Genomic DNA, 22,579 nt, shown 5'->3' with positions numbered 1-22,579 from the left:
GATTTACGTGAGTACGAATTGAAAACTGTAACATTCGGCTTGAATTGTGCCCCGTACTTGGCACTTCGCATTTTACAGCAGCTTGCCACTGATGTAAAAAATACTTTTCCATTGGCCAGTCAAATCCTTATGTCTTCCATGTACGTGGATGATGTTCTAGCTGGAAGTCATGATATTTCATCGGCCATTCGGACACAGACAGAACTGACTTCCGCTTTAAATTCCGCTGGATTTTCGTTAAGGAAATGGATTTCAAATTCCACACAATTCCTCCGCACAATACCAAAAGAACATTTGCTTAACGAAGACTTCCTTCAGTTTGACGATAGTAGTTTGGCAAAAACTTTAGGTGTAAGGTGGAACGCCAAGAATGACTACTTTTATTTCCACGCTTAGGCAATTAAATCCTCCGAATCCCCTACAAAGAGACAAATATAATCCGAGATATCAAAATTGTTCGATCCCGCAGGGTGGTTGTGTCCTTATATCGTTACAGCCAAACTGTTAATGCGAGATATATGGTCGTCCAAAGTCGACTGGGACCATCCTATACCATGTGAATTACTAGCGACATGGAAAAATTTCTTAGAGAACTATCCGTCCATTGAGAGAATAAGGATTCCTCGTTGGGTGCAATACCAACCCGGTTGCGAGGTGCAGTTGCATGGTTTTTGCGACGCATCCGAAAAAGCGTATGCCGCTGCAGTCTACATTCGATCTGAAACACCTGATGGTGTCGTTCAAATACACTTGCTCACGGCGAAATCAAAAGTTGCTCCTCTCAAGACTATTTCCATTCCACGTCTTGAGCTCTGCGGAGCGGTTTTGCTTGCTGATGCTATTGAGTCCTTGATGGAAATTTTTCCTATCCCTAATATTAAAATATTTTGCTGGACCGATTCTATGATTGTTCTGGCCTGGTTAAAAAAGCCTGCTTTTTCTTGGAAGACATTCGTAGCAAACCGTGTTTCTAGAATATCCGAAGTAGTCAATGTTGACAATTGGTTTCATGTCGAATCCAAGCAAAATCCGGCTGATCTAGCATCCCGTGGAGCATATCCGTCTGAAATGTTCGAGAACGAATTGTGGTGGCGTGGTCCCTCCTGGTTACAACTTTCCGCAAGCCTATGGCCGAATTCTATTACCGAGGAAATCAATGAGAATCTTCTAGAGAAAAAGATTTCTTCTCATTTCGCCTACTTTCATGAATACGATGATCCTCTGGCTTGGTTTTCTTCTTTCAGACGAGCGCTAAGAGTATTATCATACGTTTACAAATTTATTTCCAAACTGGCCTTATGCGAGTTTGTAGTCGAATTGCTGGATCTGAAAGCCTAATATACAATGAGCAGTATCCAATAATATTACCATATAATTCCAACTTTTCGAGATTGTTGCTCAAATTCATTCACCAGATAACATTACATGGAGGTAATAATTTGATGCTCCGAATGCTAAGACTTCAGTTCTGGATTCCAAAAGCTAAAAATCTTATAAAGTCCACAATTCATAACTGCAAAATATGTGTCATTTCGAAACACAAACTCCAAAAGCAGTTAATGGGCGCACTACCTCCTGAGCGAACCACGCTCTCCAGGCCGTTTACAAATACAGGACTAGATTTTGCTGGTCCTTTCGACATCAAGGCATATGCTGGACGTTCACGTCTTATTTCAAAAGGGTACGTTTGCATTTTCGTGTGCTTCGCAACTCGAGCCATTCATCTAGAGGTTACCCTTTCGACTCCAGACTTCCTGGCAGCATTCCATCGTTTTGTTTCACGCCGTGGTTGTCCGAAAAATCTGTACTCAGACAATGGCAAAAATTTTGTTGGTGCGTCCAGAGAACTTGCCCAAAATGTAATCCGATGTTCCCGAGAATCTATTTCATCTCATTTTTCTCACCAAGAAATTTCTTGGCATTTTATTCCACCTGGAGCTCCTCATATGGGCGATCTTTGGGAAGCTGGGGTAAAAAGTTTTAAACAGCATTTCCGAAAAATAGCGGGGGGGCATCGATTTACGTTTGAAGAATTCTCGACAATTTTAGCCCGAATAGAAGCGTGCCTGAATTCTAGACCGATTTCCCCAATGTCTGAAAACCCAAACGATATGCTCGACTTAACACCAGGACATTTCCTTACGGGTGGTCCAATCCTTTCCGTATGTGAGCCATCCGAATCTGAAACTAATCTTTCCGTTATAAACCGGTGGCGTAAAGTAAAAGCTTTGTGCCAACAATTCAGTATTCGATGGAAGCATGAGTATTTAAAGGAAATGCATAAACGCATAAAATGGCAAACACCTCAGAAAAATATCGAAGTTGGTTCCATGGTTGTTATCCGCGACGACTGCCTACCTCCGACTGAATGGAAATTGGGAAGAGTTTCGAAAATATATCCAGGGAAAGATAACTTAGTTCGAGTGGTAGATATTCTGACGGCAAAACGACTAATTACTCGTCCCCTTGTGAAAATTGTACTTCTTCCTCCATACTAAAATTCCTATAATATCAATGCCTATCATTACAGAATGACGGAAGACAAAGCAGAATTAAGAAAATCCACCATGATAAGAGGCAATACTCATGTATGATTTGTAAAGGTGTCCATGGTCTCAGTAAATGCCAAAAGTTTCAGAAGATGTCAGTTGAGAAACGATTGCAAGTTGTCATCTCACACAATTATTGCACAAATTGCCTTGCCCACAAACATTATTCCGGATCCTGTTTCTCATCACTTGGATGCAAGCACTGTGGTGGCAATCATCATTCTTCGTTACATATCCATCAAAAAGGCCATACTCAGATTCCCCTCCATAGTGCCAAAGAGCTACGTGTTGACCGATCCACATCAAGAAGGAAGTCATCCTCAAATATTCCGAAAACTCTAAGTCTTGAGTCTATAACTAGCCCTAACTCAACCACGCTTTTTCCTACCGCAATAGTCGAAGTTTTAAATGGCACCAAACGGCACCCAGTCAGGGCAGTTATAGACCAATGTACTTCCGTTAGCAAAATTTCATACCGCCTAGTTGAGGATCTCAATCTTCCGAAGACGACACTCGGTGAGGAAACTATATGTCCCGTAACCATACGATCTCGGCAACCTCCTTACATATCCGTGGAAGCAATGATGATTGTCAACAATCGAATTTCTATGGACACCCCAAAGAAATCCCTGCCAAAATCAACCGCATCTAAATTTCCCAATTTGACATTAGCCGACCCTCAATTCTACAAAAGTGGGCCCTTTGCACTGGTCTTTGGAGCAGATATTTATTCCAAAATAATTCAACCTGGATTAATCACCAGTAACTCAGGTCTACCCGTAGCGTTGAACACCATTTTTGGATGGGTCCTTTCCGGTTCCTGTTCCGTTTAGATGAACCATGATCAATCTACTTAAAAATTCTCATATGTAGTATAAGTTACCAAATTTGCAACTTGAATTCCATTAGTGCATAAGTCAATTCTTTATTTATTTTTTTTTTTTTTTTTTGAATTTCAACTCATGAAGTAAAGTCATAAATCCTATTTTTTTGTTTTAAAAATTGCATTACTGCAAGAGGAGGCGGAAATGTTCGTGTGAAAACGTTTCCCATCTTTTTTTCGTTCCATATTTCGAAAATTGTATTGAGTTATACCTTTGGGTACAATCTTTTGGGAACCAGATTCACCAGCTTCCATTTCCAATTTCTCCAGCAACCCTTACCAAACAACCAACGTTTACACTTTAGAATAAATTATTAAAGAAAGCAAACAATTGTTCACATCTAAATAAATTTATGTGTTGGTTGTAAAATTATTGTTTCGAATTTAAATATAATGATAAGAGGCAATACTCATGTATGATTTGTAAAGGTGTCCATGGTCTCAGTAAATGCCAAAAGTTTCAGAAGATGTCAGTTGAGAAACGATTGCAAGTTGTCATCTCACACAATTATTGCACAAATTGCCTTGCCCACAAACATTCTTCCGGATCCTGTTTCTCATCACTTGGATGCAAGCACTGTGGTGGCAATCATCATTCTTCGTTACATATCCATCAAAAAGGCCATACTCAGATTCCCCTCCATAGTGCCAAAGAGCTACGTGTTGACCGATCCACATCAAGAAGGAAGTCATCCTCAACTATTCCGAAAACTCTAAGTCTTGAGTCTATAACTAGCCCTAACTCAACCACGCTTTTTCCTACCGCAATAGTCGAAGTTTTAAATGGCACCAAACGGCACCCAGTCAGGGCAGTTATAGACCAATGTACTTCCGTTAGCAAAATTTCATACCGCCTAGTTGAGGATCTCAATCTTCCGAAGACGACACTCGGTGAGGAAACTATATGTCCCGTAACCATACGATCTCGGCAACCTCCTTACATATCCGTGGAAGCAATGATGATTGTCAACAATCGAATTTCTATGGACACCCCAAAGAAATCCCTGCCAAAATCAACCGCATCTAAATTTCCCAATTTGACATTAGCCGACCCTCAATTCTACAAAAGTGGGCCCTTTGCACTGGTCTTTGGAGCAGATATTTATTCCAAAATAATTCAACCTGGATTAATCACCAGTAACTCAGGTCTACCCGTAGCGTTGAACACCATTTTTGGATGGGTCCTTTCCGGTTCCTGTTCCGTTTAGATGAACCATGATCAATCTACTTAAAAATTCTCATATGTAGTATAAGTTACCAAATTTGCAACTTGAATTCCATTAGTGCATAAGTCAATTCTTTATTTATTTTTTTTTTTTTTTTTTGAATTTCAACTCATGAAGTAAAGTCATAAATCCTATTTTTTTGTTTTAAAAATTGCATTACTGCAAGAGGAGGCGGAAATGTTCGTGTGAAAACGTTTCCCATCTTTTTTTCGTTCCATATTTCGAAAATTGTATTGAGTTATACCTTTGGGTACAATTTTTTGGGAACCAGATGCACCAGCATCCATTTCCAATTTCTCCAGCAACCCTTACCAAACAACCAACGTTTACACTTTAGAATAAATTATTAAAGAAAGCAAACAATTGTTCACATCTAAATAAATTTATGTGTTGGTTGTAAAATTATTGTTTCGAATTTAAATATAATGTGCTTTTGAATGGTTATCGTTAACTTTAGGACTAGATGGAAAAGTATTTATATATTACTCGACTTCACATTCTTCCTTTGTAAGAGTTTTTTGAATTTCTTCGAAAATTTCAAACTTGTGTACAAAACCCTTTTTTGTTACAAATTTTTTATTTTTGCAATAAAAAATAATATATGATTTGAAATCAGTCCATTTCGTTTATATCAAGCACTGTTCTTTTCTGAATTTAAGTCTTTTATAAGACACACTTTACAGTTTCGTAGTAAAAAGTTAATATAGTAGTATGTAATGTTGAACACCTTTTCGGGATATTCCGAACGTATTTGGAATATACGTAAAAAATATATGTAAAAAAAATAAAAAAAAATGGTGTCGGTCGAAGCAGGGATCGAACCAAGGACCCTTGGCATGCAAGGCGGACGTACCAACCACTGCTCCACGTCGCCAACAAATGTATGTTTAACAATGTTATGTTGTTAAACAATGTTATGTTTGCATCGGCTATGCTATATAAATATGACTTATAACCAAGCTAGACAATTTTCCTGGGGGGCTCAATTATTGTTTTATTTCATAAAAAAGAATACAAAAATAGACATCAAAATAATATATAACAAGTCTAAAGTCGGGCGGGGCCGTCTATATTATACCCTGCACCACTTTGTAGATCTAAATTTTCGATACCATATATAAAGGTTTGTCCCAAATACATACATTTAAATATCACTCGATCTGGAAGAATTTGATAGACTTCTACAAAATCTATAGACTCAAAATTTAAGTCGGCTAATGCACTAGGGTGGAACACAATGTTAGTAAAAAAAATATGGGAAACGTTTAAATCTGAAGCAATTTTAAGGAAACTTCGAAAAAGTTTATTTATGATTTATCGCTTGATATATATGTATTAGAAGTTTAGGAAAATTAGAGTCATTTTTACAACTTTTCGACAAAGCAGTGGCGATTTTACAAGGAAAATGTTGGTATTTTGACCATTTTTGTCGAAATCAGAAAAACATATATATATATGGGAACTATATCTAAATCTGAACCGATTCCAAATTTGGCACGCATAGCAACAATGCTAATTCTATTCCCTGTGCAAAATTTCAACTAAATCGGAGTTAAAAATCGGCCTCTGTGGTCATATGAGTCTAAATCGGGCGAAAACTATATATGGGAGCTATATCTAAATCTGAACCGATTTCAACCAAATTTGGCACGCCTAGCAACAATGCTAATTCTACTCCCTGTGCAAAATTTCAACTAAATCGGAGCAAAAAATTGGCCTCTGTGGTCATATGAGTGTAAATTATGTTATTTTTGGATAAATAAAATCGTCTCTGTAGTATATGCTTCCAAAAATATTCTGTTTCAAGTTTCAGAATTTATTCAAACAAAAAATGTTTTGCATTGTGAAGCATAATCGGGCCCAGATACACAGAAAAAACTACGACTTGTAAAATTTTGATAAAAATAGAAGGATGTTTGATAATAGTGCTAAAAGAAAACAGTCCTAATAATATTTGAAAATACTTTCTGATAAAAAATTGTGATATCAATGACCAAATGTACGAAGATTTTATTAATAAAATATTTAAATATTTCTGATAAACAACATCCTTCTTTTGATAAAGATAATGTTATGATTTTATAAATTAGTTGGTGCATAAAAAATCAACCAATCGATAAAAATATCGTATGTGTTTTATCAGTTTTATTTCTGATGTTGCGCATATACATACATACATCTGCACATTCATATGTACACACAAAAATTATCACCGAAATTTTTTCAATTAAACACTTAATTGAATTTTGAAACGGATTAAATTAATATGTTAATTGATTCAATTAATTATTTAAGCAAATCCGAATATAAACCAATTAAAAAAATGATTGATATTTGTTACGTTTCCAATTAAAATATTAATTGATTCAGTCAATTTGTTAATTCGGAAATAATTTTCAATTACAAACGTGATTGAAAAATGTTCCGTTCCCAAGTAAACATATGATTGATTCAACCACCTTTGTGATTGAAATTGTATAGTTTTGAGCGATGGAGAGAAAGAGCAAAAAGAGAACAAGAGAATGTCTATTTTTCAACAACACGTTATGGAGAGATCAGTCTGTGGAAGTAACTCGTAACGAACGGTTGGGTTTTTGTTTTTCGTAAATTGAAAAACATGATTGGCGACATTCTGTCTGCTGCGTCGAAAATGTGAGCATAAATATTTTGAATACAATAACAAGTCAAACAAATGGGCAGTGCTGCCGCTACTACTTCAATCGAAGTATTTTGCTTCATTTTCACAAAATTTATTTCGTCACTCGTTCCAAAAATCTGCTTCACTTTTTGTTCTGCTTCAAATTTTTACATAGTTTTTAGATACCATATACTTTCACCATGTACCAAATTTCAGCCGGATCGGATGAAATTTGGTTCTCTTAGAGGCTCCGCCAGCCAAATCGGGGCATCAGTTTATATGGGGGCTATATATAATTATGGACCGATGTGAACCAATTTTTGCATGGTTGTTAGAGATCATATGCTGAAACCATGTACCAAATTTTAGCTGGATCGGATGAAATTTGCTTCTCTTAGAGTCCCCGCAAGCCAAATTTGGTGGTCCGTTTATATGGGGGCTATACGTAAAAGTGGACCGATATTGCCCATATAATATATATATATATATATATATATATATATATATATATATATATATATATATATATATATATATATATATATATATATATATATATATATATATATATATATATATATATATATATATATATATATATATATATATATATATATATATATATATATATATATATATATATATATATATATATATATATATATATATATATATATATATATATATATATATATATATATATATATATATATATATACGTTTGTAATACTGTGTAGTTAAAATTTTCTACAAATATTCAAAATTTTCTAAAATTAACCGAAAGTTTTCTTCCTGGTGGGTTCATTGTTTTTTCAGTGTACGTTCCGATTTGTTTTGACGAAACAAAAAAAAAGTGCCCGTAATGCGAAAATGATAAACAAAACTCATGATTTTTTCAAATGTCTTTTCTCTTGGTTTCGAATGAATTTTCTCTCCGAATACTCATTTTAATCTTTTTACTTAAGCATATACACTTTTTGGCGGTCTTATATCACAACATATATATGTTTACTCCAAATTTGTAAATTTATACTTGTTTATATTCACACATAGTATTTTCCCAATCTTTATTGGAATTTTCTTTGTGTATATATATTTTTAAGGCGCCAATTGGTTACTTTCATTATTTTACTTCCAGCATACACTTTATGTCTCTCTTTCTAAACACATATATGTTTATAGTCTATTTCTAAATTAATATATGTTTGCATCCAAGCATATTATATTTACAAACATTTTATGTCCCAAACATAATATGTTCTAACATATTAACATATATGTCCCAAACATATTATGCTAGGTTATGAACATTATATGCTTGCACTTAAAAATATTGTGTTTAAAAATTTGAGTTCCAAACATATAATTTTTACACCCAAACATATGAAAAACAGTCTTTTTCGTCCGTGTATGTTTTCTCTAGATGCTACACACAAAAAAAAATTTTGACTTCAATCGCGAAATTCGCGGATTCAAGTATTTTTTTAAATGAAATGCCTTCAATCACGAAAATGATAGTATCAATCACCCATTTTGATTCAAAACCAACACGATTTGCAATTAAAAATTTAATTGACTTTTGCACGGAATCAATTAATTGTGTGACTGAATCAATTAAAACAGTGATTTGTTTTTGACATAAAATTCAATCAATGTTTTAATTGAATCGATTAAAATTTTAATTTATTTCGCGACAACAATCAATCAACTATTTGATTGATACAATTAAATAATTAATTGAAATTGGCAATAAATTTCTATCAAAAATTTATATATTGCGACCCTAAAATTTTATTTAGTTTTATTTGAAATAAAAATATATGTAAATATGCGTAAATAAACCTTATTCAATATTTGTTTCTCACATAACTTACACATACAATTACTATCAATAACAACAAAAGGGTGAACAAATAAACTGTCTTCTCATAATAACCATGTCAGCATACTCCTTCTAATATGTAGATGCGTCTAGACCCTCAACAAAAATCGCTTCTGTAACATATATTCAGGATTGGTCCAAACAAAATATTGTTTGTATCGTTCAAACATATTATGTTTCACATTAGGCATGCACTGGTAGAAAAAATTTTAATGAAATTTTCTTTGTGTATATATATTTTTAAGGCGCCAATTGGTTACTTCCATTCTTTTACTTTCTTTCTTTCTAGACACATATATGTTTATAGACTATTTCTAAATTAATATATGTTTGCATCCAAGCATATTATATTTACAAACATTTTATGTCCCAAACATAATATGTTCTAACATATTAACACATATGTCCCAAACATGTTATGCTAGTTTATGAACATTATATGATTGCACTTAAAAATATTGTGTTAAAAACTTGAGTTCCAAACATATAAGTTGTACACCCAAACATATGAAAAACAGTCTTTGTCGTCCGTGTAGATTTCCAATAAGTCAGCAACATGTAATTAGTTACTTTTCTGAAAGTAAACAGAATAACGGGAGCCACCGTGGTGCAATGGTTAGCATGCCCGCCTTGCATACACAAGGTCGTGGGTTCGATTCCTGCTACGACCGAATACCAAAAAGTTTTTCAGCGGTGGATTATCCCACCTCAGTAATGCTGGTGACATTTCTAAGGGTTTCAAAGCTTCTCTAAGTGGTTTCACTGGAATGTGGAACACCGTTCGGACACGGCTATAAAAAGGAGGTCCATTGTCCTTGGGCTTAACATGGAATCGGGCAGCACTCAGTGATAAGAGAGAAGTTCACCACTGTGGTATCACAATGGACTGAATAGTCTAAGTGAGCCTGATACATCGGGGTGCCACATAACCTAACCTAAACAAAATAACACCCATGTTCGGATATTTACTTCAATTCCACTACCCACGTCAAATCCACGAACGTGAAAATTTGGTGATCTTAATTCCACGTTATTTTTTGAACTTTTCTGTAACCAGCTGGGTTGCACAAATCGCCCAAAAATTCACTAAGGCGGAAATCAAAATAAGTGGAATCAATAGACTTATTTTAATTTATTATTTTGTTAATTAAAAATGACGCAGTTTTAATAAAACTCATGTATTAAATATAAAACATTTCAAATTTTTTGCGCGAGTACTTTTTTTAACCGGAAATACACCCATCTTGGACATAACTCAACTTTCACCAAGACTTTTGCAAGTGAATTGATTTCACGAAAATTCCGGTGAAAGTGGATTGTAGGACACGAAAATCGTGGAATTGATTCACATTCACATTCACCTGGAAGTGGATTTGGGAACATGGGCATTAACCGGAAATACACCCATCTTGGACATAATTCAACTCTCACCAAGACTTTTGCAAGTGAATTGATTTCACGAAAATTCCGGTGAAAGTGGATTGTAGGACACGAAAATCGTGGAATTGATTCACATTCACCTAGAAGTGGATTTGGGAACATGGGCATAATTAGAATTTATTTTTGTTCAATTAAAAATTATTTTGTTAAACATTACCTGAATTCTTAGTTCCTTAGTTATAATCAAAATTTACCTTTATAGTCTTTTGACATAAAAGGGGCTCGGTTTAATTTAATTTTAGTAACAATTCCTTTCCGAAATTTTGATGATACTTTGTAAATTCTGGAAATAAAAAAATATAAATGGAAAATACATATTTTTATTATTATCGAATATTTTTCATATTTTTAAATCAAACAAAGGAATGTTTTACCATTACATAGAGATTTATTGGTGTTCATTAGGTTATATATCAGATATGCTGCTCTCTACTTTGGTTCAACTCATGGCTGAATAAGGAGGTTGAATCACGATAACAAAAACAACAAATTTCAATATGTTGTTTACAATTTTAAGAAGTCAAAATCAGCTGATAAAAGAATCGTATGGCATTGGTAAAAGTGGCAATTATTTATTCTTTCAATTGTCCTGAAAAAATAATTCATATCCAGAGAAAAATAAAGGTTCAAATTTAATTACGTCACCTATGAGTGATTGTGAAGTGGATAATTCATCTGAGGAACGCCGATATGAGACAAATAAGACTATAGTACCCACCAAAGTTAAGAATGGAAGTCACTCAAATGGATCTTCGTCATCTATTAACAAAAACAGTTTATGATGCAGTTTAAAAACTGATGTGCGTGGTATTTTGGGTCTGGAATATGTTATCACGATACTCAAGTCATCTTTGAACAATTCTCCAGCTATGAATGCGCGAGTTTGTTTGAGATGCATTTGCTATGCAGTGTCATTTGGAGAGCTTCAATCCCCATAAACATATGATTTTGACATCTTAAAATTTTGTCGAAATAAAAAAATTGTAATCATATGGGCCTATGATTTAACCTTCTTGTTCAGCCATGGGTTCAACTGAAAAAGGCAGGTAAAACAAAAATGCAGTTTAATGCCAACTTCGCAACTTGAAGGTGAATCTTCCAACGAACACATACCGCTCTTGGTTTTAAGAAAACTAGAAGTAAAAAAAATTACAATTTTAAAAGACTAATAAAATAACCCACCTTTTGATTGCAAAAATATTCGTATACTAGATAACTTTTTATTAAAATGATGGATTGCCCAATTTGAAGAAATAAAATTGATAGCTAAAGGAAATGAATAAAAAAATATATTACTTTAGTCCGTTTAATATAAATAAACAGGCTTCAATGGAAAACTGTATTCACATTTCACAATCGCTTACCTTCTATAAATGTAGATTATGTTCCTTCGTTACAATGCCACAAAACACAAACGCAGGTAATTCCAAATGCATTCCTTTAGCCCATGGCCATTTGTTGTTGCGCACTTCACTTTTTCGACCCATTTGCAGTGCTGCCGCTAGTGAAAAATTGAGTGAAGTAAATTTTGGGAAGAAGTGGAGTAGATTGAATAAAATTGAAGTAGCATACATTTTCGAAAACAAAACAATAGAATTTATTTTATTATACCCTCCGCCATAGGATGGGGGTATATTAACTTTGTCATTCCGTTTGTAACACATCGAAATATTGCTCTAAGACCCCATAAAGTTATATATATATATATATATATATATATATATATATATATATATATATATATATATATATATATATATATATATATATATATATATATATATATATATATATATATATATATATATATATATATATATATATATATATATATATATATATATATATATATATATATATATATATATATATATATATATATATATATATATATATATATATATATATATATATATATATATATATATATATATATATATATATATATATATATATATACTTTATGGGGTCTTAGAGCAATATTTCGATGTGTTACAAACGGAATGACAAAGTTAATATACCCCCATCCTATGGCGGAGGGTATAATAAAATAAATTCTATTGTTTTGTTTTCGAAAATGTATGCTACTTCAATTTTATTCAATCTACTCCACTTCTTCCCAAAATTTACTTCACTCAATTTTTCACTAGCGGCAGCACTGCAAATGGGTCGAAAAAGTGAAGTGCGCAACAACAAATGGCCATGGGCTAAAGGAATGCATTTGGAATTACCTGCGTTTGTGTTTTGTGGCATTGTAACGAAGGAACATAATCTACATTTATAGAAGGTAAGCGATTGTGAAATGTGAATACAGTTTTCCATTGAAGCCTGTTTATTTATATTAAACGGACTAAAGTAATATATTTTTTTATTCATTTCCTTTAGCTATCAATTTTATTTCTTCAAATTGGGCAATCCATCATTTTAATAAAAAGTTATCTAGTATACGAATATTTTTGCAATCAAAAGGTGGGTTATTTTATTAGTCTTTTAAAATTGTAATTTTTTTTACTTCTAGTTTTCTTAAAACCAAGAGCGGTATGTGTTCGTTGGAAGATTCACCTTCAAGTTGCGAAGTTGGCATTAAACTGCATTTTTGTTTTACCTGCCTTTTTCAGTTGAACCCATGGCTGAACAAGAAGGTTAAATCATAGGCCCATATGATTACAATTTTTTTATTTCGACAAAATTTTAAGATGTCAAAATCATATGTTTATGGGGATTGAAGCTCTCCAAATGACACTGCATAGCAAATGCATCTCAAACAAACTCGCGCATTCATAGCTGGAGAATTGTTCAAAGATGACTTGAGTATCGTGATAACATATTCCAGACCCAAAATACCACGCACATCAGTTTTTAAACTGCATCATAAACTGTTTTTGTTAATAGATGACGAAGATCCATTTGAGTGACTTCCATTCTTAACTTTGGTGGGTACTATAGTCTTATTTGTCTCATATCGGCGTTCCTCAGATGAATTATCCACTTCACAATCACTCATAGGTGACGTAATTAAATTTGAACCTTTATTTTTCTCTGGATATGAATTATTTTTTCAGGACAATTGAAAGAATAAATAATTGCCACTTTTACCAATGCCATACGATTCTTTTATCAGCTGATTTTGACTTCTTAAAATTGTAAACAACATATTGAAATTTGTTGTTTTTGTTATCGTGATTCAACCTCCTTATTCAGCCATGAGTTGAACCAAAGTAGAGAGCAGCATATCTGATATATAACCTAATGAACACCAATAAATCTCTATGTAATGGTAAAACATTCCTTTGTTTGATTTAAAAATATGAAAAATATTCGATAATAATAAAAATATGTATTTTCCATTTATATTTTTTTATTTCCAGAATTTACAAAGTATCATCAAAATTTCGGAAAGGAATTGTTACTAAAATTAAATTAAACCGAGCCCCTTTTATGTCAAAAGACTATAAAGGTAAATTTTGATTATAACTAAGGAACTAAGAATTCAGGTAATGTTTAACAAAATAATTTTTAATTGAACAAAAATAAATTCTAATTATGCCCATGTTCCCAAATCCACTTCTAGGTGAATGTGAATCAATTCCACGATTTTCGTGTCCTACAATCCACTTTCACCGGAATTTTCGTGAAATCAATTCACTTGCAAAAGTCTTGGTGAGAGTTGAATTATGTCCAAGATGGGTGTATTTCCGGTTAATGCCCATGTTCCCAAATCCACTTCCAGGTGAATGTGAATGTGAATCAATTCCACGATTTTCGTGTCCTACAATCCACTTTCACCGGAATTTTCGTGAAATCAATTCACTTGCAAAAGTCTTGGTGAAAGTTGAGTTATGTCCAAGATGGGTGTATTTCCGGTTAAAAAAAGTACTCGCGCAAAAAATTTGAAATGTTTTATATTTAATACATGAGTTTTATTAAAACTGCGTCATTTTTAATTAACAAAATAATAAATTAAAATAAGTCTATTGATTCCACTTATTTTGATTTCCGCCTTAGTGAATTTTTGGGCGATTTGTGCAACCCAGCTGGTTACAGAAAAGTTCAAAAAATAACGTGGAATTAAGATCACCAAATTTTCACGTTCGTGGATTTGACGTGGGTAGTGGAAGTGGAATTGAAGTAAATATCCGAACATGGGTGTTATTTTGTTTAGGTTAGGTTATGTGGCACCCCGATGTATCAGGCTCACTTAGACTATTCAGTCCATTGTGATACCACAGTGGTGAACTTCTCTCTTATCACTGAGTGCTGCCCGATTCCATGTTAAGCCCAAGGACAATGGACCTCCTTTTTATAGCCGTGTCCGAACGGTGTTCCACATTCCAGTGAAACCACTTAGAGAAGCTTTGAAACCCTTAGAAATGTCACCAGCATTACTGAGGTGGGATAATCCACCGCTGAAAAACTTTTTGGTATTCGGTCGTAGCAGGAATCGAACCCACGACCTTGTGTATGCAAGGCGGGCATGCTAACCATTGCACCACGGTGGCTCCCGTTATTCTGTTTACTTTCAGAAAAGTAACTAATTACATGTTGCTGACTTATTGGAAATCTACACGGACGACAAAGACTGTTTTTCATATGTTTGGGTGTACAACTTATATGTTTGGAACTCAAGTTTTTAACACAATATTTTTAAGTGCAATCATATAATGTTCATAAACTAGCATAACATGTTTGGGACATATGTGTTAATATGTTAGAACATATTATGTTTGGGACATAAAATGTTTGTAAATATAATATGCTTGGATGCAAACATATATTAATTTAGAAATAGTCTATAAACATATATGTGTCTAGAAAGAAAGAAAGTAAAAGAATGGAAGTAACCAATTGGCGCCTTAAAAATATATATACACAAAGAAAATTTCATTAAAATTTTTTCTACCAGTGCATGCCTAATGTGAAACATAATATGTTTGAACGATACAAACAATATTTTGTTTGGACCAATCCTGAATATATGTTACAGAAGCGATTTTTGTTGAGGGTCTAGACGCATCTACATATTAGAAGGAGTATGCTGACATGGTTATTATGAGAAGACAGTTTATTTGTTCACCCTTTTGTTGTTATTGATAGTAATTGTATGTGTAAGTTATGTGAGAAACAAATATTGAATAAGGTTTATTTACGCATATTTACATATATTTTTATTTCAAATAAAACTAAATAAAATTTTAGGGTCGCAATATATAAATTTTTGATAGAAATTTATTGCCAATTTCAATTAATTATTTAATTGTATCAATCAAATAGTTGATTGATTGTTGTCGCGAAATAAATTAAAATTTTAATCGATTCAATTAAAACATTGATTGAATTTTATGTCAAAAACAAATCACTGTTTTAATTGATTCAGTCACACAATTAATTGATTCCGTGCAAAAGTCAATTAAATTTTTAATTGCAAATCGTGTTGGTTTTGAATCAAAATGGGTGATTGATACTATCATTTTCGTGATTGAAGGCATTTCATTTAAAAAAATACTTGAATCCGCGAATTTCGCGATTGAAGTCAAAATTTTTTTTTGTGTGTAGCATCTAGAGAAAACATACACGGACGAAAAAGACTGTTTTTCATATGTTTGGGTGTAAAAATTATATGTTTGGAACTCAAATTTTTAAACACAATATTTTTAAGTGCAAGCATATAATGTTCATAACCTAGCATAATATGTTTGGGACATATATGTTAATATGTTAGAACATATTATGTTTGGGACATAAAATGTTTGTAAATATAATATGCTTGGATGCAAACATATATTAATTTAGAAATAGACTATAAACATATATGTGTTTAGAAAGAGAGACATAAAGTGTATGCTGGAAGTAAAATAATGAAAGTAACCAATTGGCGCCTTAAAAATATATATACACAAAGAAAATTCCAATAAAGATTGGGAAAATACTATGTGTGAATATAAACAAGTATAAATTTACAAATTTGGAGTAAACATATATATGTTGTGATATAAGACCGCCAAAAAGTGTATATGCTTAAGTAAAAAGATTAAAATGAGTATTCGGAGAGAAAATTCATTCGAAACCAAGAGAAAAGACATTTGAAAAAATCATGAGTTTTGTTTATCATTTTCGCATTACGGGCACTTTTTTTTTGTTTCGTCAAAACAAATCGGAACGTACACTGAAAAAACAATGAACCCACCAGGAAGAAAACTTTCGGTTAATTTTAGAAAATTTTGAATATTTGTAGAAAATTTTAACTACACAGTATTACAAACGTTGGCATCACGCCAATGTCATAAAAATAAGTAAATATTTTCCACAAATACAAGAAAATTTATTAGACATAACTAAGTTTTTTCACTTGTTAAAGAAAATTTTGTAGTTTGAAGAAAAAACTTGGAGTTCAAAATTGCAAGAATGTCTTTAGTGACATACGAAGTTCACGATGGACGCATTTTTGGTAAAATTTACAAATTTAAAGAAATTCTGAACTATTTTGTGGAAGACACGAATTTAGTTAATCTTTATGCTTCATTTGAGTATATTTTTTCCTCGGGTTTAGTGAATTTAACTAACGTACACAAAAAAGTATTAGAGTAGAGAAAACTTTCTCCAAACATAACATTTCTATGAACTAAAATAAAGTTAAATTGGCTTTAGTGAAATAGAGAGTTCACTTTTTTTTAGTGTAGGACGAGTAAGTCAAAATATTCAAACAAAGGTAATTAAAGGGATCTTCATAAAAACTAACGAAAGGGCACTATACACTGAAAAATAGCATGTCCGGTTCCAAAGATTGTGTCTCTATTTTAAAAATTTTGGTACTGATTCCGAGCCAATGAAGCCGAGAATTCAAGTAAGGATACTTTTAAGACACAATTCTATAAAAAGTCCGTTAAAAACAAGACAGTAAAAATTGTGCTATGTTTCAAGTAAAAACGTCTTTAAAATAAAGTGTTGAAAAACATGTCCTATTTTTTAACGATTTTTGCTTTGTAGTCAAGATACAAAAATGCAACAAATTTAATGACAATTTCATTAGTTTTAAAGATTTTTTCTGAATTATTAAAGTCAAGTTGACCTTAGTTCAAAATTTTTTCTTTCATGTTATGATACCCATTTTCAAGTCAAATCACTTAATTATAAGGACAACACGACTTCATTGAAAAGTTTATCGACTTTTGAACATGAAAAAAAAACTTTATATTAGAGAAATGCGTCGTCTAAGCTAAGCAAAATTCGTATTCTTATTTTAAGGACATGAAATCTTTGGCCACACGACAATATTTTTTCAGTGTACTCTTTTTAGTGTTGTTACAGTAAATTGAAAACATTGGGAATTATACAGTAAGATCTATAAAAACAAAGGTTAGTTCCTCTTTATTAATAAGTAGTCCAGAGTTGACGGATACTTTCGAAAATAAAAGCGGACATTGAGTTTGAGTTTTGCCAGTAAAATTATTTCTCATTTTAACGGCAAAACTCGCATCAGTAAAACCAGAATAACATTATAACTTTTTTAGGCAAATTGTAATATAACTTGGTGGGGAATGATCCAAAGCAACAATTGAATAAGTTTATTTTCTTTAGAATAAATTATTAAAGAAAGCAAACAATTGTTCACACCTAAATAAATTTATGTGTTGGTTGTAAAATTATTGTTTCGAATTTAAATATAATGTGCTTTTGAATGGTTATCGTTAACTTTAGGACTCGATGGAAAAGTATTTATATATTACTCGACTTCACATTCTTCCTTTGTAAGAGTTTTTTGAATTTATTCGAAGATTTCAAACTTGTGTACAAAACCCTTTTTTGTTACAAATTTTTTATTTTTGCAATAAAAAATAATATATGATTTGAAATCAGTCCATTTCGTTTTTATCCAGCACTGTTCTTTTCTGAATTTAAGTCTTTTATAAGACACACTTTACAGTTTCGTAGTAAAAAGTTAATATAGTAGTATGTAATGTTGAACACCTTTTCGGGATATTCCGAACGTATTTGGAATATACGTAAAAAAATATATGTAAAAAAAAATAAAAAAAATGGTGTCGGTCGAAGCAGGGATCGAACCAAGGACCCTTGGCATGCAAGGTGGACGTACCAACCACTGCTCCACGTCGCCAACAAATGTATGTTTAACAACGTTATGTTGTTAAACAATGTTATGTTTGCATCGGCTATGCTATATAAATATGACTTATAACCATTAGCGTAGCTAGACAATTTTCCTAGGGGGGGCTATAGCCCCCCTAGCTAAAAATGTATAGACTGAACTTATAGGTTCAATTATTGTTTTATTTCATAAAAAAGAATTCAAAAATAGACATCAAAATAATATATAACAAGTCTAAAGTCGGGCGGGGCCGTCTATATTATACCCTGCACCACTTTGTAGATCTAAATTTTCGATACCATATATAAAGGTTTGTCCCAAATACATACATTTAAATATCACTCGATCTGGAAGAATTTGATAGACTTCTACAAAATCTATAGACTCAAAATTTAAGTCGGCTAATGCACTAGGGTGGAACACAATGTTAGTAAAAAAAATATGGGAAACGTTTTAATCTGAAGCAATTTTAAGGAAACTTCGAAAAAGTTTATTTATGATTTATCGCTTGATATATATGTATTAGAAGTTTAGGAAAATTAGAGTCATTTTTACAACTTTTCGACAAAGCAGTGGCGATTTTACAAGGAAAATGTTGGTATTTTGACCATTTTTGTCGAAATCAGAAAAACATATAAATGGGAGCTATATCTAAATCTGAACCGATTCCAAATTTGGCACGCATAGCAACAATGCTAATTCTACTCCCTGTGCAAAATTTCAACTAAATCGGAGTTAAAAATCGGCCTCTGTGGTCATATGAGTCTAAATCGGGCGAAAACTATATATGGGAGCTATATCTAAATCTTAACCGATTTCAACCAAATTTGGCACGCATAGCAACAATGCTAATTCTACTCCCTGTGCAAAATTTCAACTAAATCGGAGCAAAAAATTGGCCTCTGTGGTCATATGAGTGTAAATCGGCCGAAAGCTATATATTGGAGCTATATCTAAATCTGAACCGATATCAACCAAATTTGGCACGCATATCTACAATGCTAATTCTACTCCCTGTGCAAAATTTCAACTAAAACGGACCAAAAAATTGGCCTCTGTTGTCATATGAGTGTAAATCGGGCGAAAGCTATATATGGGAGCTATATCTAAATCTGAACCGATTTCAACTAAATTTGGCACGCATAGCTACAATGCTAATTCTACTCTGTGCAAAATTTCAACCAAATTGGGGTAAAACTCTGGCTTCTGGGACCGTATTAGTCCATATCGGGCGAAAGATATATATGGGAGCTATATCTAAATCTGAACCGATTTCAATAAAATTTGGCACACTGGCTATAGTACTAATTGTTCTTCTTGTGCAAAATTTTAAGCAAATTAGGGTACAACTCTTGCTTCTTGGGCCATATAAGTCCATATCGGGCGAAATATATATATATATATATATATATATATGGGAGCTATATCTAAATCTGAACCGATTTCTTCCAAAATCAATAGGGATCTATTCTGAGCCAAAACACATACTTGTGCCAAATTTGAAGTCGATTGGACTAAAACTGCGACCTAGACTTTGATTACAAAAATGTGTTCACGGACAGACGGACATCGCTATATCGGCTAAAGAGCCCACCCTGAGCATATTTGCCAAAGACACCATGTGTCTATCTCGTCTCCTTCTGGGTGTTGCAAACATATGCACTGCTCCACAGTGTGGAGCAGGGTATAATAAAGCAACTAAAAGTATTTCCACACTTTTCCCAGCAGTAAAATTGGGATTTGTTTTAAAGGCACAACTTTAAAAGCACTTCCAAAAATGTCCTCACCAAAAAGTTAATTTTATTAACTGCCCAGGAAGTTTTTTACTTCAGTTTTTTCATATTTTAATGCGTAATTTTTGTTTTCTTTTTTCAAATAGTTTAAAAAAAAGAGTAAGAATAAATAAAATGGTAAAAATTATTCAAATTTTGCCACAAAAATGCTAAATCTAGTATAGAAAAATCGATAATTTTTTAAAATATTCAAACAAGCGTTAGAATGCATTAAAAATCATAAAAAAATATAAAAATTAGTATAAATTAATGTTTCTTGAAGCTCGAGGTCTTTATAAATATTTATATAATTCTAACAAAAGTTCGACCAAAAATCAAATAAAAAACGAATAAATAAAAATTATTTATTTGGGAAAATATCACACAACGATATGGATCACACCGTAAGAAGTGATGCAAATTTATTGCAACGGCTGTTAAAGCGGTGGACATTCGTTCTATGACGAGTTCCTATTACATTCATCGCTTCTCCGCAAATTTTGCACCACTTCCGGACCCAAAAAGAACATTTTCACTTCTTTTTTGGCGACGCTTTTTTGCAGCATTATTAAGATATTAATTTATGAAAGAATAGTTTTAATACCAATTACTATTTTTTAATTAAGATGACTAAACCAGACTAAACAATATAATAAAGGAGCTTTACAGCCTGTTTATGTATGTCGAATGAGCTCTGTGGATCGACTAAAATGGAAACAAACAGCTGAATTTATAACCAAAAAACAGTTGTTTCTATGCATTTCAGTCGATCGATTGAACTCGTTCGACATACAGAAACAGGCTGTTAGTTATTCAACTAAACCATAAGTTCAATCACAGCTCTATTTCATAAATATCAGACTTCAAACATTGCCATCGGCAACTGCTACCACAACCCAAGTAATTCGATTGTGCATGAAAGCCTTTAGCGGAACTTTAAAAATGAAAAATGTAAAATAAATGTAAAATCGTAAATAGGCTTTCAAATTCTGGGGGGGCTAAATTTATTCTGGGGGTGTCTAAGCCCCCTCCCCAGAGGCCTTCCTACGCTTATGCTTATAACGATAATTATCTCTTGATGACCATAACAGCTACGTAGCCCAGTGGTTAGTGTGCTGGCTTACAAACTTTGTGGTCTGCTGTTCGAATCCCCGTCCGGCAAAAGGTAAAATTTAAAAAATTTAATAATTTAATAATTTCTTCTACAATGTTTGTATTACAGAAAAAGGTGCTAAGAACTAAAAAACTCATGGAAGTGAGAAAAATGTGAGGGAATATACAATTAGGCAGAAAAAAATTTTTGGGTTCAAAATGTTTCCAAACATATTATATGTTCACATAATAACATATAGTTTTTTGGAAGACAACATTATTGATGGAATTTGGATGGAAAAATACATAATGTTTGGAACTTAGACTACCCAAACATATTATATTGTTTAGACCAATATGCTTTCAAACATATTATATATTGGAAGAAATCAAATATATAAATATTTGGGCAATACCCAAAAATTTATATGCTTGAAGCAAAATGTGTTTGGGAGTATATGTTACAGAAGCGATTTTTTTGAGGGTGTAGAAAATGAATTATTGTTCTCACTTTTCGTATGAGATTGTGCAAAAGAATTTAAAAACCGTTAGTTTTTGGAAGCGTCGAGAAATATTCTATTATGCCCATCAATTGTTGATGTCATTTTTCTATCTATCATATCGTAATAAAGGGTGATTCTTTTGAGGTTAGGATTTTCATGCATTAGTATTTGACAGATCACGTGGGATTTCAGACATGGTGTCAAAGAGAAAGATGCTCAGTATGCTTTGACATTTCATCATGAATAGACTTACTAACGAGCAACGCTTGCAAATCATTGAATTTTATTACCAAAATCAGTGTTCGGTTCGAAATGTGTTTCGCGCTTTACGTCCGATTTATGGTCTACATAATCGACCAAGTGAGCAAACAATTAATGCGATTGTGACCAAGTTTCGCACTCGGTTTACTTTATTGGACATTAAACCAACCACACGAATGCGTACAGTGCGTACAGAAGAGAATATTGCGTCTGTTTCTGAGAGTGTTGC

The 22,579-nt window shown here is 32.7% G+C and overlaps 1 protein-coding gene across 1 annotated transcript; it reads left to right on the top strand.

Annotated features, from left to right (window-relative positions):
• The first annotated feature begins 507 nt into the window (after positions 1–507).
• Positions 508–1,338, top strand: LOC142224927 (uncharacterized). Its single transcript, XM_075294705.1, has one exon. The coding sequence runs from the start codon at positions 508–510 to the stop codon at positions 1,336–1,338; it is 831 nt and encodes a 276-aa protein (XP_075150820.1).
• The last annotated feature ends 21,241 nt before the right edge of the window (positions 1,339–22,579 follow it).

The sequence above is a fragment of the Haematobia irritans genome, chromosome 2, assembly GCF_050003625.1.
Source record: "Haematobia irritans isolate KBUSLIRL chromosome 2, ASM5000362v1, whole genome shotgun sequence".
NCBI classification, from domain to species: Eukaryota; Metazoa; Arthropoda; class Insecta; order Diptera; family Muscidae; genus Haematobia; species Haematobia irritans.
Note: the sequence above shows the minus strand (reverse complement) of the source record. Positions and strands in the feature narration are given on the sequence as shown.